At 40.0% G+C, this 14863-nt stretch overlaps 2 protein-coding genes and 1 long non-coding RNA gene across 3 annotated transcripts in view; 2 read left to right on the forward strand and 1 right to left on the reverse strand.

Moving 5' to 3' along the window:
- LOC135344053 (arylsulfatase A-like) overlaps positions 1-13736 on the reverse strand; it is a 44775-nt gene extending 31039 nt beyond the window's left edge. The window contains exons 1-6 of the mRNA XM_064541130.1: positions 12745-13736; positions 12261-12465; positions 11865-11947; positions 11430-11486; positions 11117-11198; positions 10780-10908 (exon numbers count right to left, since the gene is read on the reverse strand). Coding sequence (XP_064397200.1) covers positions 10780-10908; positions 11117-11198; positions 11430-11486; positions 11865-11947; positions 12261-12465; positions 12745-12840 — 652 coding nt within the window. The 5' untranslated portion in view covers positions 12841-13736. The remainder of the gene's footprint in view (positions 1-10779; positions 10909-11116; positions 11199-11429; positions 11487-11864; positions 11948-12260; positions 12466-12744) is intronic.
- LOC135344037 (scavenger receptor cysteine-rich type 1 protein M130-like) lies at positions 3273-9666 on the forward strand. The gene is made up of 10 exons (XM_064541104.1): positions 3273-3323; positions 4608-4662; positions 6987-7005; positions 7077-7265; positions 7321-7482; positions 7546-7728; positions 7799-7942; positions 8066-8236; positions 8289-8637; positions 8978-9666. The coding sequence occupies exons 2-10, from the start codon at positions 4630-4632 to the stop codon at positions 9396-9398; spliced, it is 1671 nt and encodes a 556-aa protein (XP_064397174.1). The 5' UTR covers positions 3273-3323; positions 4608-4629; the 3' UTR covers positions 9399-9666.
- LOC135344069 (uncharacterized) lies at positions 12408-14058 on the forward strand. Its single transcript, XR_010397320.1, has 3 exons — positions 12408-12645; positions 12726-12828; positions 13915-14058. It is a non-coding gene; the product is annotated as an uncharacterized LOC135344069 (long non-coding RNA).
- Positions 14059-14863: the final 805 nt, after the last annotated feature.

Consider the following 14863-nt stretch of genomic DNA (forward strand, 5'->3'; position numbering starts at 1 on the left):
GGTATGAATTTCCGGAAGAGAATGAATGGTTAAATACATTTTGTGTAGCTGATTGTACTGATGGATAGATAAGACTGGTGGGTGAATCCACTGACAGAGAGGGACGAGTGGAGGTGTGTGTGGGTGGTCGCTGGGGAACTGTACAAACAAATCAGTTTATGAAACTGTTTGCAGAAGCCAATTACAATCATAAATACTGGACTTCCACAACACATCATCTAGTTACGGTTAGCTTTCAATTGTTATGTTACAACAGCATACAGTAACTGTTATTGTAATAGCACATGCAATACTTCACTAAAATAAATTGTATAGTTTCACGGTTTGGCTACACCCTCTCAAAGCCTGTCTACAACTGCTCATCACTAATGGAGGACTGGAATGTCTAAGCTCAACAACCCCTGATGACTATACCAGGGACCTTGGGGTCTCTTGTGAGTTTGAACAAAATGGTGAGTGAAACAATCTTTAGTGCTGAATATTTACGTAGTATAACAGGAAAGCATGTAATGGCACTACTGTTTGAACAGTGCTGACGTGCTCTGACCACTGGGCTTCTCTGGAGAAGGTAAGCTCACCCTGATATTATTTTTGCCATAATTCTTATCATCATACAGAACCGAGCTTTGAACCAACTAAAGGAGATGTGTACTGTTGCAATACTGAACTCAACTGCACCCAATGCATTGATAGCTGCAATGATACAACGAGCAATAGTCTGCTATGTACTACACTTGAGCAAGGTATTACGAAATTATAGCAGATATTGCCCTATCACACAACCTGATACAGGAACATTACCAAGCACCACTGAGACTACTACAGCACAGCACAACCAGAGTACTATTGTACAGAGCACTGGCGATGGTGGAACTATAGCTGCTGTGATTGTTGTTCTAGTGTTGGCAATGGCTACCAGATGCATAATCACATGTGCTGTTGTTGTTTGGAAAAGAATCACTGCTCGCAAAAATAGCATTAAACTGAAGTAAGAAATCTTGACAGCATGCATTCAAATAACTGCCTCACTAGCAATTTAGAAGTCCATAAATAATAAATGTAATCCAAGTTAGTAGTATACTAAAGCTATAGTACCCATCGAACGGTTAACCTGTTTACTTTTAGAAAGGGGGTGACCCTCTTCATAGCGGGTATACATGTAGTATCATTGCTACAAAGTCCGAACTTGACTAAAAATAGTTTCTTTGTACAATAGTTATAATATTAACATTTCCCTGCAGTATACAAGCTACACTGTTTAGCAAGTTGTGGAAGATGAACAACTTGACGATGCAACTGCACTTGTTATGCGTAACTACAGCATGGCAGGTCCTGACTACGAAGATGCATTAGCCATAAATCAGCCAATAATAGACACCTATGATGTAATAATTGGTCATAATCAGCCAAGGTCAAATGAAGCTCAGGTAGCCAACCCACCACCAGTAAGAGATGAATCTATCGAGAATCAAGATGACTTTCACAATGCTGAGCAGCACCTTTACGCAGCTGTCAATAAGAAAGCCAAGAAAAGGTCATCACCAGACGAGAGTCCATATGACAAGACCTCGCTAAAGAAAAAGATACCACCGCAAAGTTTGAGGGAGGAGAAAGCTGAGTCATTAATAACTAGTACAGACTGTCAATGAACATGTGACTGTGGAATGATAATAGTATAGCTGTAGAGATAGCGATAGCCTCATGTGAGTGTTGTGTGTGTGTGTGTGTGTGTGTGTGTGTGTGTGTATGCTGCCTAATCTCATTTTGAACTCTGATAAGAGCATCAACTTACAAACACAATTTAAAGCAGGATGTACAAAGCTAATTAACAAAATACCAGGATGCAACAAGCATAGTCCATGCAGTATATAAATGGCTTGAATTAATACTGCAGTTAGTGCATGATGCAGCATTAACATTTGGTGGGGTTGATTTCCTGCCTGTTCCTAAACTTCCCTGACCTTTACCCACCGCTTATACAGTTTGGCCGGCCAACTGATAGGCAGTCTGATATGCAACCACTGTTAATTCCCATGCATATATCATGCAACCGCAGTAACAAACAGCAGTAACCAGTTATACATTATACAAGAATTAGCTAGGCAAGATCTTCCAGCTTGAGCCTGCACATGGCCCCGCCTATTATTACCATGGTCCCATGCGATCTTACCGCTTGGGTGAGCACAAAGTAATATCCTGACTACCTACCAAGAGCTCAATTAAAATATTTCTACTATTTTCATCAAGAACTAAACGACAATCCATAGGAAATTTAAACACAAACACAAGCAACAACAACAGAAATATAACCGGCTGCCACATGTACAGTCAGCAAGCAACCATTTCTGCGAATTTGAAAAAAACAAACACCAGGTCATGCCTCTGGATAACTACATACGACAGGAGTGCTACAATCGGGCAGAGCGGACCTACCGGACCCATGCATCACAATGCCTACCCCTTTTCTACCTTTGATGCTTCGAGGCAGAGTTTTAGGATGGAGGGGTTTGACAGGTTGTCGATTGACACATCCGCCCAGCTATAGATCATACACTGTGTCTGAAGGTGATTCTCCTCACAAAAAACCCCTGAAGAACGCCACACAGCATGTTGCCCATACCATGATAATTATGGTCAAAATTCTATACCTATCACACTCCCAAACGGCCCATAATTATATCATCAGCAAAATTCCAGAGTAATGGGCAATTGTTCTTATGCTTCAAATGGTACGCTCTGATGCTTCTAATCTCTCCTTCCAAGCAAAATATAGAACTCCATCAAACAGTCAACAAAGCACGATCATAATGAAGTGAAACCATAGATCTACACCAGAGTTATCTAAGAAGATGACGTCAATAGAGAACATTCACAGGATACTGATTTAGACGATGTAAGAGGATTTGAGAATCCAGATTATGAATCGGTGGATGGAGAGGATGAGCCGACCTACTCTGTGGTGGCTAGGAAGATGGTGACCCAGGGAGGTCATGACACAGAGTACAACACACTAGTACGAAGTGATGACCATGGAGACAAGATGCAGTTTGAAAGTGACTCACTTTATACCGAGAAGGAAGTTACTCGAAACTATTGATGTCTCAAAAATCTTGATTTGAATATTTTTATAGTTATCTCCTACACCTGGGTAAGAAATGCACTACATTGTGTGACAAATGTCTTGTTAGCTTCCCCACAGAATTCAATGAATATAAAGAATAGGCCATACAAATGGTGGTTTAGACTAGATATGGCCTGATGTAATACTAGTATATAATTATGAACTTTAGTTCCTGGCTGTCTAAACATCTCTTGACTTGAAGGTATGCAAACTACATAATAGTAACTGGCTATAGTTAATTCAACCATCAGAATGCAACAATGAATAAATATATACCTGAGTTGTTATAGGAATATGTTTTTCTAAGGGATGCTGGGGCCAGGGTAGTCTCGATTCCAGGCCGATTAAAATACAGCCTTGGTACCTATTGCATGGGTGATATTGCGCATGCGCTTCAAAATACTCAGAATATGGGTAATCGTACTACAAACATAAAACCTTAGTAAATTATACCGTCCGTTTACTAAGTTCTGTAATACTTTATCTCCATGACTCAGTTCCGTGAAGCTGTGGCTTATGCCATCTATTGCGTTGGTCTAGAAGGCTTGAATACTAGTCTGGAGGCTCTCATCTACGTCTACGATGGTCGTATAGCCGGACTGTCTTCGCAAGTAGCAGTTAAGAGGCACCATACACTTCCCTTAGCCTGTACAGATCCAAGCTAAGACATCCTGACCACACAACCGTCATAGAGGTAGATGAGAGCCTCTTCTGGCTTCATACTAGTGTGAAAGCCTTCTGGAACAACGCAATAGAGCTAAGCTGATCATCGATAGAAAATAGATGCGAGAAAGATATACCAGGCCGTATTTAAATTGGCCTGGAATCCATGTGACAAACCTTTGCTAAAGAAAACGATGCCACCGCAATGTTTGAGGGAGGAGAAAGCTGATCATGGGTCATTAATAATTACTACAGACTGTCAATGAACACGTGACTGTGGAACGATTTACTAGTCTAGCTGTAGAGATAGCGATAGCCTCATCTTATTTTGTGTGTGTGCATTTGGTACAGGAGCATCGTACCTACAACTTACAAACACAATTCAAAAAGCAGGATATGCTAACAATTCTATACATATACTTCACAAATATTCTGCCAGCTTACAATTATAAATATACACGAGGGATATATGCCATACATCCCAAGTGCACGTGTTATATAACTAGTTTATATCCTGAGGGCATAGCAACATAACACTGTCTTAGTAACACAATAAACTGAAAAAAGTGCATCTCTTCTCTCTTCTAGACGATTATTGTGCAGCGTATAAGATTGGCAGGGACCACAAGAAAAGGGTGCATTAGGGATATTGAGTTACCAACTCTTTTACATAGCTAGCTGTATGGCGTTACTGACTGTAGATTATTGTGGTGGTACTCATAAACTGACACTGGCGTCCTGTACTACAGGTAACCCCTGCATGTCATGAATATAATTAAACTATCAGTGAGTATAATTATGAGTCACTCAATAACTTGCATAGTTGACAGTCAAAACAGATTGTCATGGAGACTCTTTTCATAGCAGTTACACTAGTGCTCATTGCTACTGGCACAAGGTATTTTGGATGTAAAATGTCATTCTGTGGATGCAGTTTACTGACTAAACAGGTGTCAGCAATTGCACTAATGGAGATGTTGAGCTTATCCAGGATCCAGCTGATACTAGGATAGTTGGTTATGTTCAATATTGCTTCAGAGGTGAATGGGGGAGACTATGCAGAGAGTCTGGATACACGCCATTGTGGGATGTCAGTGAAGCTGCAGTTGCTTGTAGGCAGCTGGGATATAGATCTACAGGTGAAGTACTGGACTGTAATATAAATCATAACGACCGTACAATTTACAGGAGATGCGTCTGTAAGTCATGATAACACCTGGACGGGAGAATTTGTCTCTGTGAATTGTATAAATGGTACGGAGAACTCTCTTGAAGACTGTGACCCAGTGAAAGTTATAACTAGGTTAGATACCTGTAAGAGAGGCAATCAGGCAAGGCTACTCTGTGAACCAGGTATGAATTTCCAGAAATGAATGAAAGTTAATGGTTAAAAACATTTTGTATAGCTGATTGTGTTGGAACCCCAAGACTGGTGGGTGGATCCACTAACAGAGAGGGACGAGTGGAGGTGTGTGTGGGTGGTCGCTGGGGAGCTGTGCAAACAGATCAGTCTTTGGAAGTTGCTCAAACTGTTTGCAGGAGCCAATTGCAAATACTTGACTTCTACAGCACATCACCTAGTTACGGTTAGCTTTCAATTGTTATGTTACTATAGCAGTTATTATAAGAATCACTGCATTATAATGTAGTTTCCCAGTTTGGCTACAGCCTCTCAAAGCCTGTCTACATTTGCTCATTAAACACTAATGGAGGACTGGAATGTGTAAAATCAACAACCCCTGATGACCATACCAGGGACCTTGGAGTCTCTTGTGAATTTGTACAAAATAGTGAGTGACACAATCATTATAGTGCTGGATATACACATAGTTTTTAAATGGGATTGAGTTGTGTGCTTATTCAATATAAGAAAGCATGCAGGCACACTAACCAGGTACCTAATTACCCTACTATTTGTACAGTGCTAACGTGTTCTGACCATCAAAGTGGTCAGTTCTGACTAGTGGATGGGAGGAGCCACAACGAAGGCAGACTGGAGGTGTATGTGGGCGGTCAGTGGAGAGGGATCACCACTACTAGTCTGAGCAACACAACAGCTGGAGAGATTTGCACTCGACTGGGCTTCTCTGGAGATGGTAGTAAAGTCATATATAATTAACCACGTATGTTTTGCTTTAATAATTCTTATCAGAACCCACTGTGATGAGCTTTGAACTAACTAGAGGAGATGTGTACTGTTGCAATACTGAAGTCCACTGCACCCAATGCAATAATTACAATCAGACAGCGCTGGTCTCAAGTGTTGTACACATAAAAGTATGTTAGACAGTGAGTGCCAAAACCTATACAGTAAATCCCTCGTCCTTAATTCTTATAATTATACACACAACTTTCAGTCTCAGTCAACACATTGTGGGGGGGCCACAGTTGGTGTTCTGCTGGTGCTGCTATTGGTGACAGTTGTTGCACTAGTAAACACTTGTGTTGCTTTGAGATTGAAGAACAAGCAAAGGTACATCGATCTGCCATCCACTGTACAATAACTAAAGTAATAGATGTTAACATGAGCCGTTTTACTCACAACATTTGCAACAGCAAACATGGTGAATCTTACCCTTGTGGAGACAACACAGATGGTAAAGGTTCAGTGCCTGTCCCCAGTACAGAAGTGAACCCAGCTTATGATGCAGTCAAGTACACTCAAGGGGAAGAGACCTACGAAACTGTGCATTAGATTATTTCATGAAAAACATAATGAATAATTCTTTGGATTCTTTTTTGGGCTATACCTTGTAATTGTCACTATTAATTTGTTAGACATAAAAGGAATACACTAAACTACTAAAATAAATAAAATTATATTATAAAACATTAATTTTGATCAAGATACGGTGTTCTAGGGGAACAGGTGTATGCTTCTCTTGCCTTGCAACACGTTGCACCTTGTATTATTATTATATAGTGTAATAAGTCCTGATATATAGTTGTGCACGATTATAGTGAGTTAGATCACATGACTGAATTACAATTAAATATGATGGTACTATTATTATAAACTGTCACTGGCATCGTATTGCAGTTAGCAAAGTCACTGAATAACTTCCTGCATGTCATGAATATACTTAACACAATATCAGTCAATAGTCACTAAATAAGTTGCACAGTTGACTACAAGGAAAATCTAATTATACCTATGAACCTATGGATTGTCATGGAGACTCTGCTCATAGCAGTTACACTACTCATCACTACTGCACAAGGTATTCTGATCATAAACTGTCACTCTGTGGAAGCATGGGTGTACTTGATATTGTTTTTATTGGCTGAACAGGTGTCAGAAATTGCACTAATGGAGATTTTGAGCTTATCCAGGACTCAGCTGATACTAGGATAGTTGGTTATGTTCAATACTGCTTCAGAGGTGAATGGGGGAGAGTATGCAGATGGAATGGACACGTGACATTGTGGGATGTCAATGAAGCTGCAGTTGCTTGTAGGCAGCTGGGATATACATCTACAGGTGAAATAATTATATACTATATATAATTGTTATGATAATGGTCGTACATTTACAGGAGATGCATATGTAAATCAATGTGATAACACCTGGTCTAGAGGATTTGTAGCGGTGAATTGTAATAATGGTATGGAAAGCTCTCTTGAAGACTGCATACCAATGGAAGAGGTTCGGCCTGGCTGTGACTGTGGCAATCAAGCAAGGCTACGCTGTGAGCCAGGTGTGTGACGAATTTACCGTCAGGATCCATGATACAATAAAATGCTAAACACATTTTGTATAGCTGACTGTACTGATAAAAACATAAGACTGTTGGGAGGATCCACTGACAGAGAGGGACGAGTGGAGGTGTGTGTGGGTGGTCGCTGGGGAAGTGTTCAAACAAATCAGTCTTTGGAAGTTGCTGAAACTGTTTGCAGAAGCCAATCACAAACACTGGACTTCTACAGCACATCACCTAGTTACGGTTAGCTTTCAATTGTTCTGTTGCTACAACACTTATAACAATCACTTCACTATAATCATTATACATGCAGTGTCACAGTTTGGCTACAGTCTCTCAAAGCCTGTTTACAGCTGCTTATTAAACACCAAAGGAGGACTGGAATGTTGTCTAAACTCAACAACCCCTGATGACCATACCAAGGACTTTGGAGTCTCATGTAAATCTGTACAAAATGGTGAGTGACACATTAGTGCTGGATATCCAGGTATAGCAGAGGTTTTAAATGGGATTCAACTTATTTCATAGGTATTAAAGCAAGTACAAACCTAATAGAGTGAATGCACTACTGTTTGTACAGTGCTGATGTGCTCTGACCATCAAAGTGGTCAGTTCCGACTAGTGGATGGGAGGAGCTACAACAAAGGCAGACTGGAGGTGTGTGTGGGTGGTCAGTGGAGAGGGGTCTGTACTAGTCTGAGCAACACAACTGCTGGAGAGATTTGCACTCGACTGGGATTCTCTGGAGATGGTATAACTTTAACACGATACTAATTATGTTTTGCTTTAATAATTCTTATCAGAACCCACTGTGACGAGCTTTGAACAAACCAGAGGAGATGTCTACTGTTGCAATACTAAACTCTACTGTACCCAATGCAATAATGGCAATCAGACAGTGAGCATTGGTCTAAGGTGTCCTACATATCAAGCAACTACAAGTAGTCAGTGCCCTACTACAATAATAAACATACCACAAAACATAGTAACAACAACAGCACAGCAAAATCAGACTGAGAGTACTACCGATGGTGGATCTGTAACTGCTGTGATTGTTGTTCTAGTGTTGGCAATGGCTACCGGATGTATAATTACATGTGCTGTTGTTGTTTGGAAAAGAATCAGTGCTCGCAAAAATAGCATTAAACCGAGGTAAGAAATCTTGACAGCATAAAAAAACACTTGCATTAATTAGACGTTCGTATATAAATCAGTCGCATATACACAAGTCAGTATACAACTATATACAAAAGCATACTACTGTTAACTCTCTCAGCCAAACATTAATATTAAGTAACCCCCTTCATGTCGGGTGTACATGTATATGCATGCATGTATTATAGCTATTGTAACATTGCCACAAAACACTTTAAAGTTGGACATAATAATGTATACTTGATGGTCTGACTTAGCTCAGCTGTACATTTTCATTAACATAGAAAATAGTTGATCTTTCTTCGTACGCTATAGTGCAATGTTAAATATGTTGCAGCAGTGCATCAGGAGCTACTACAATTGCTACAATTCCAAATGAAAGCTACACGTTTCAGCAAGTGCAAGATGAACAACTTTACAGTGAGGCTACACCAGTTACACATAACTACAGCACGGCAGTCCTTAACCACGAAGGTGTAACCATGCATCCCCCGGTCATAGACACCTATGATGTAATCGGTCATAATCAGCCAAGGTTGAATAAAGCTCAGGCAGCCAACCCACCATCAGTAAGAGATGAAGCTATCGAGAATCAAGAAGACTTTCACAATGCTGAGCAGCACCTTTACGCAGCCGTAAACAAGAAAGCCAAAAAAAGGTTATCACCAGACGAGAGTCCATATGACAAGACCTTTGCTAAAGAGAAGGATACCACCGCAATGTTGGAGGGAGGAGAATACTCAAAGCTGAGGCAGTAATTGAACATTCGTTTGTAATTGTGGGAACGATTACTATAACAAAATTCTATACTATTATGGTAACTGTAGAGATAGTAATAGCTTCATGTATTAGATCTAGCAAAAATGGCAATGATATTTATGTGTGTGCAACCTAAAGGGATTTGAGGATCTGGTACAGGAGCATCGTATTATGAGGACATCAACAGCTAACAACATTTCTGCCAGCTTTCAGAAATAATATGATATTGTAGTCATTGATGCAGCATAAAATAATATTAACCCAGTCATCAGTGAAATTATTTCCCCCAAGTACAATAGATTATATGGCTCCTGAAAATAACGTAGATATTGTGTTACTGATACTGAAAAAAAAAAACAGAAAAAGAATCAGGTATAAAAACATTGACAGTATGAACAGTAACTTGATGTTTGCTTTGGTAGATACATATACTTTGATGGCTACAATACGATACTGAAATCAGTTCATGCGTGTACACAAGTCAGTATAAAAACTATGCACTATATCCCCAAGGCAACTCACATTGTAGTCGATATAGCGTACAAAATAACATTCTTAGTACACCAGAAGCTACTGCAGTTGTTAAGAAACTAGCGTATAACCGATAATTTTCGGGGGATAACACATTCGTGGTTGAGCAATATTTAGTCACTTCGTGGATAATATTATCGTGGTTGCTGCTTGCACTGCAGGTAAAGGTAGGCAAGGTCGTGGTATGAGCTCCAACCAAGAATATTTTGTCCCACCAGCTGTTCAGCAAGTGCAAGATGAACAGCTTGACGCTGTAACTGCACTTGTTATAATTATGTAACTACAGCACAGCAGGTCCTGACTACGAAGATGTAACCGTCAGCCAGTAAGGCCACACAAAGTCAATTTTTGTAGTTTCTCTATTCAATTTTAGCAAGCGGATGAACGATAATAGATTTTAATTTGAAAACACACCCTCAATTTCCTTAATAAGCGGAAGTGTATAGTATATTTGTGACATACAAAACATCAATCATCGTAGTTAGGGGTCACGTGATATTAATTTTAACTCTTTTGGAAAGCTGCCAAATTCCAAGCGCATGTCTAGAATTTTAGCACTCCCCCATCATTAACTCTGTTATTATCAACGCAGGTTAGGATTCCCAGGACCTTGGTATTGCAAAGTAAAACACATTGATTTCAGCAAATATCCCATAAATCTGATTACTATACTAAACTATACGCATGTCAGTAGAAAACACATTCAAAATAGCATTTAACACCAAATATTTATGTCATTAAATATTGTGGTGATATTTATGGTACAAAACCTCTGAATAAAGAGCAACCTCTTTATAGAAACAATCATAATATCACACCCCTCAGTGAATACACGCTCAAATGACTGACCTGCTTGTTTATCTACAAAGTTGGCAGCTGCCATTGCGAGGTTAGCCGAGAGTGTTGTCAAGTCGGCAGGTTGTTGAACTATCTCTTGTTTGCCATCCTTACACTCGTACACCGGACAGGGTACGTATTCTGTGGGGGTTGGGTGGAGGGAGTGGCTTGTATAGTGAACACATTCCTCAAAACTTTATATAATTGTATGGTGCATTGGTAATGCTTCCCTTGTTAATCTTAGCTCAGTATGCAGCAGTATCAGCTATAATTATTATAGGAACAACGGTTGATCTTTACACTAAAGCAATACTGCACAATCACAATGACTGCTGACTCAGCAACGTACCTGGACTGCAGCTCGTACTACACCACTGTTTGGGGTAGAAGCAGACATAGCAGGGACACGCATCATGGGTGTACGGTATGCCCTGAGGGATGAGAGAGAGAGAGTTTAATCTAGCCATATAGATGCATGCGTAACAAGTTCATCAAAAGCTTTTTTTTAGTCTACTCTACTAACCATCACTAGATTTTCAATTTGCGTATCTTATATACTGGTTATCCATTGTAACACTTAACACTTTACATAAAATGGCTCTATAGTCCATCAAATTATAGCAAATTAGCACTTATTATCACCCCAGTCATGCATTATTCACCATGTAGTAGTCAAAGCCATGATGGTCGGGTAGGTACTCCCCATCAGCACCAACGCCCTGAGGGGATACAAGAACACGTAAACTGTCATAGCATCATACAAACATTCTCAGTGTTCACATCACGTCCACTACTGACAGAGACAATGAAGACATAGCTGCTAGAATGACTTTGACAGGTACTCACTTGACTAAGCCATGCAATAAATACAGCCAGTGATCTTAACGAGTGCTCCATTGAAAGAATTAGCATATTGTAGCTAGTGAAAGATTAGGTTGTTTGATAACAATCATTGCACACAGCACACATTGCTCTTCGTATTGAAAATGTTGTCAGACATATTTTCAAATGGATTTCAAACACCTCTCACAAGTGGCTACTACAAAGAGCACACGTGTACAACCACTATACTCATTACAGTTCATGCATGTTCTAACCAGATGCCATTTTCCAATCATGCCAGTAGTGTAGCCTATTTCTTTGAGCCCTTCGGCAATCGTAGTCTCATTGTGTGGCAATCCTGTCAGTGGGGGATAGTAGGATGTGTGAATGATGGCAAGTGCCTTAGGGCATTGTGCAGTGCAGTTGCTTAGACAAGCAAACATAAGCAATGGCCAGAATATGTGTTATTCTGACGGGAAAATCAACAAAAAGCACAGAAACAGGTGTCTCTATTTGGTATGCAGTCCTAGTATGCAGTCCTATACTAGGAGGACAGTAAATCACATGAGAAACACACATAATTTTACTGGCTATAAATTATATGCGGAAAGTATGTAATAAATTATATGACGAAATACAAACAGGTAATCTCATGCAGTGCTTCCTCTTACCTCCTAGGTCGTTAGGTTCAAACACCCCCGGATATATCCCGGACCTAGTCTGGTATCGCCCAGTCAGCAGAGCTGCTCGAGACGGACTACATATTGGACTAGTGGTGTAGAACTGAGTGAAGACGAGACCCTGCTCGGCTAGTAACTGGATGTGGGGGGTATTGGAGGTGGGGTGTCCGTAGGGAGTGAGGTCACCGTAGCCAAGCTGTGTGGGCGTGTGTGTGTGTGTGGGGGGTAGTGACAAACAACATAATGAACCAGTAATTGATCCCGCATACATACAGTCAAAAAATTATACAACATTTATTTCATGTATGCATGCTAAGGATATACCACATTCACTAGTTATCTACAAGAACAGAAGAAATTAAATAGGCAAATGAAAGTGAGTGGTGGTCATTCAATTGTCAATCTTATGCACACAACTTTGAAATTTATCACCTCTACATAATAATTATTACACAGATGTACAGTATACACTCACATCATCGACTAGGAACAGCACCACGTTGGGTGGTGTGGCAGCCATGACGACGGCTAGCAGAGAGACCAACAGCAAACTCTCCAGGTGAGGAAACATTGTGCAATTTATAAAGTTGATTTATACACTAGTTTAGTGAGGCTATAATAACCTATACTTGACTCTTGATGTACCTAGCTGGCTAATAAGATTTAGAAACTGAACTGATCGACATTCACTCTAGTGTTGATTAGTTGATTCGATTGTCATGAGTCGCTGAGTGCATTAAGATTTGAATGACAGCCTTTTAGATGGACAAGACAATAAAGGTACAAGACTTACACAAGTCATGTGTGTACAATTACAAGACCCTCCCCCTTCCTTCCTTCTCTGCATGACAGCATTGAAATTGCTGCATGCACATAAGTAGCTGATAATAATCTTGAGTATTTGCCATTTGCCTCGAACAAAACTTAACAAGATACAAATAACGGCAAGACGGCGTATAAAAGAGAGGGCATGCAACAGCAAAACAGCAGAACCCACCATGCATGTAGGCGGATGAATGTACATGCATGCATGAAGTGCGAAATTAGCACTTCATGCAAATGCACATTCATCCGCCCACGAAATGAATTCTGCTCGCTACGTATACTAGAGTTGTATGCCCTTATGAATATACACAATTGTTGAATGTACCGTTTTTAAGTCACAGTTTTCATAATCTGAGATAATTATAAATTGTATGCTTCTATTTTGCATAGAAGCAAAGATCACTTTACAGTACAACATGAAAGTGCTTAGCATACTACTGCTATCTATCTTTACTTCAGTTGTTTGTAGGAGTATTATCAATGCTCAAGGGACAACACACTATTCTATTATATATACAGTTTCCCTAGTTTAGAAGGTATATATCTGCGCATGCTGAAGCAGCAATCGCTTAAATTCACAGAAACGAATCCTAGGCACAACTACTAAAAATGGCATCTCAACTTGACTGCTAGCTGTTAATTTCTTGTTGTGTTATAAATGGCTACATTTGATTGCACTAATCAGTACATGTATTGTCTTTAAGAGGAAACGCAAACAAAATAATGCATTAGTCTCCTAAGCATTGCTTGTGTTCTTATACTCAGGGTGACCACGGTTATATACACAAGCTACACAAGCTGCATGACCTAACAAATGCAGTGGTTGGAGGCACACAAACTGAAATGAAGATAGACCCCAACATAGCTGCTAACCCAGCGTACGAGGCAGTCAAGTGTGACCAGGAGGACCACACCTACGATGTCGTCAGTGAGGGGGTGGCTGGCTTCAAGACAGAGGAAAGGCAATTAATTGTTGCAAAAATATTTATTTGTACTAATGTTTCATTTTGACCTCTGAGATCAAAGGAAACAGTGTACCAATAATTATCTGCATACGGTGAACTGTGCCAGTATCTGGATATTGATATAGTGGTTAGTCCACCCACCTACCCAGCAATACCTGAAATCATCTCTTTTCTAGTTCAGTGGAACCTCTGTTAACAACCATGGACCTCTGAATAAAAGCCAATTGCTATATAACAGCCAGGCACCCAGGTCCCAAATGAACAGTTTGTACAAATGAATAGTTTGTGTACAAAACAACCTCTTAACATTAAAGGCCAAAACATTGTTCCCCAAAGGTGTCCGTTATAGAGGGGTTCCACTGTATATCACAAGGTTGGGGTTTTTGTGGTTGGTATAAGAATTTCATGTATGTACAGCCGACCACAAGTAGTTGCAAACTAAGTGTCCTATAAAACGAGTGAAATCATTAGTTCAACGGTTCACTCTGCGCACATTTATATTGGCTCAGTAGTGACGTATATAGGCCTGAGGGCTGCAATATCCCATGTAGTACTCGTGCACGTGTCCCAACTATTACTTGTCTGTATTAGGTGGTTCTTTGTACAGGAAACTGAATTGAGAAAATCTAACCTATAACCATGCATAATGGGAAACATTCATAGTAGCTGAATACAATACTGGTGAAAATAATGATGGTTTTGTTGCAGGAAAGTTTAGAAGATGCAGGAGGAGGGAAGGAGTGATAGACAACTCAGTTTCACATGTACTACCTTTAGCAGTCAACATCAACGTAGCAAGCTCAT

Source organism: Halichondria panicea, chromosome 11 (genome assembly GCF_963675165.1).
Source record: "Halichondria panicea chromosome 11, odHalPani1.1, whole genome shotgun sequence".
Taxonomy (NCBI): domain Eukaryota; kingdom Metazoa; phylum Porifera; class Demospongiae; order Suberitida; family Halichondriidae; genus Halichondria; species Halichondria panicea.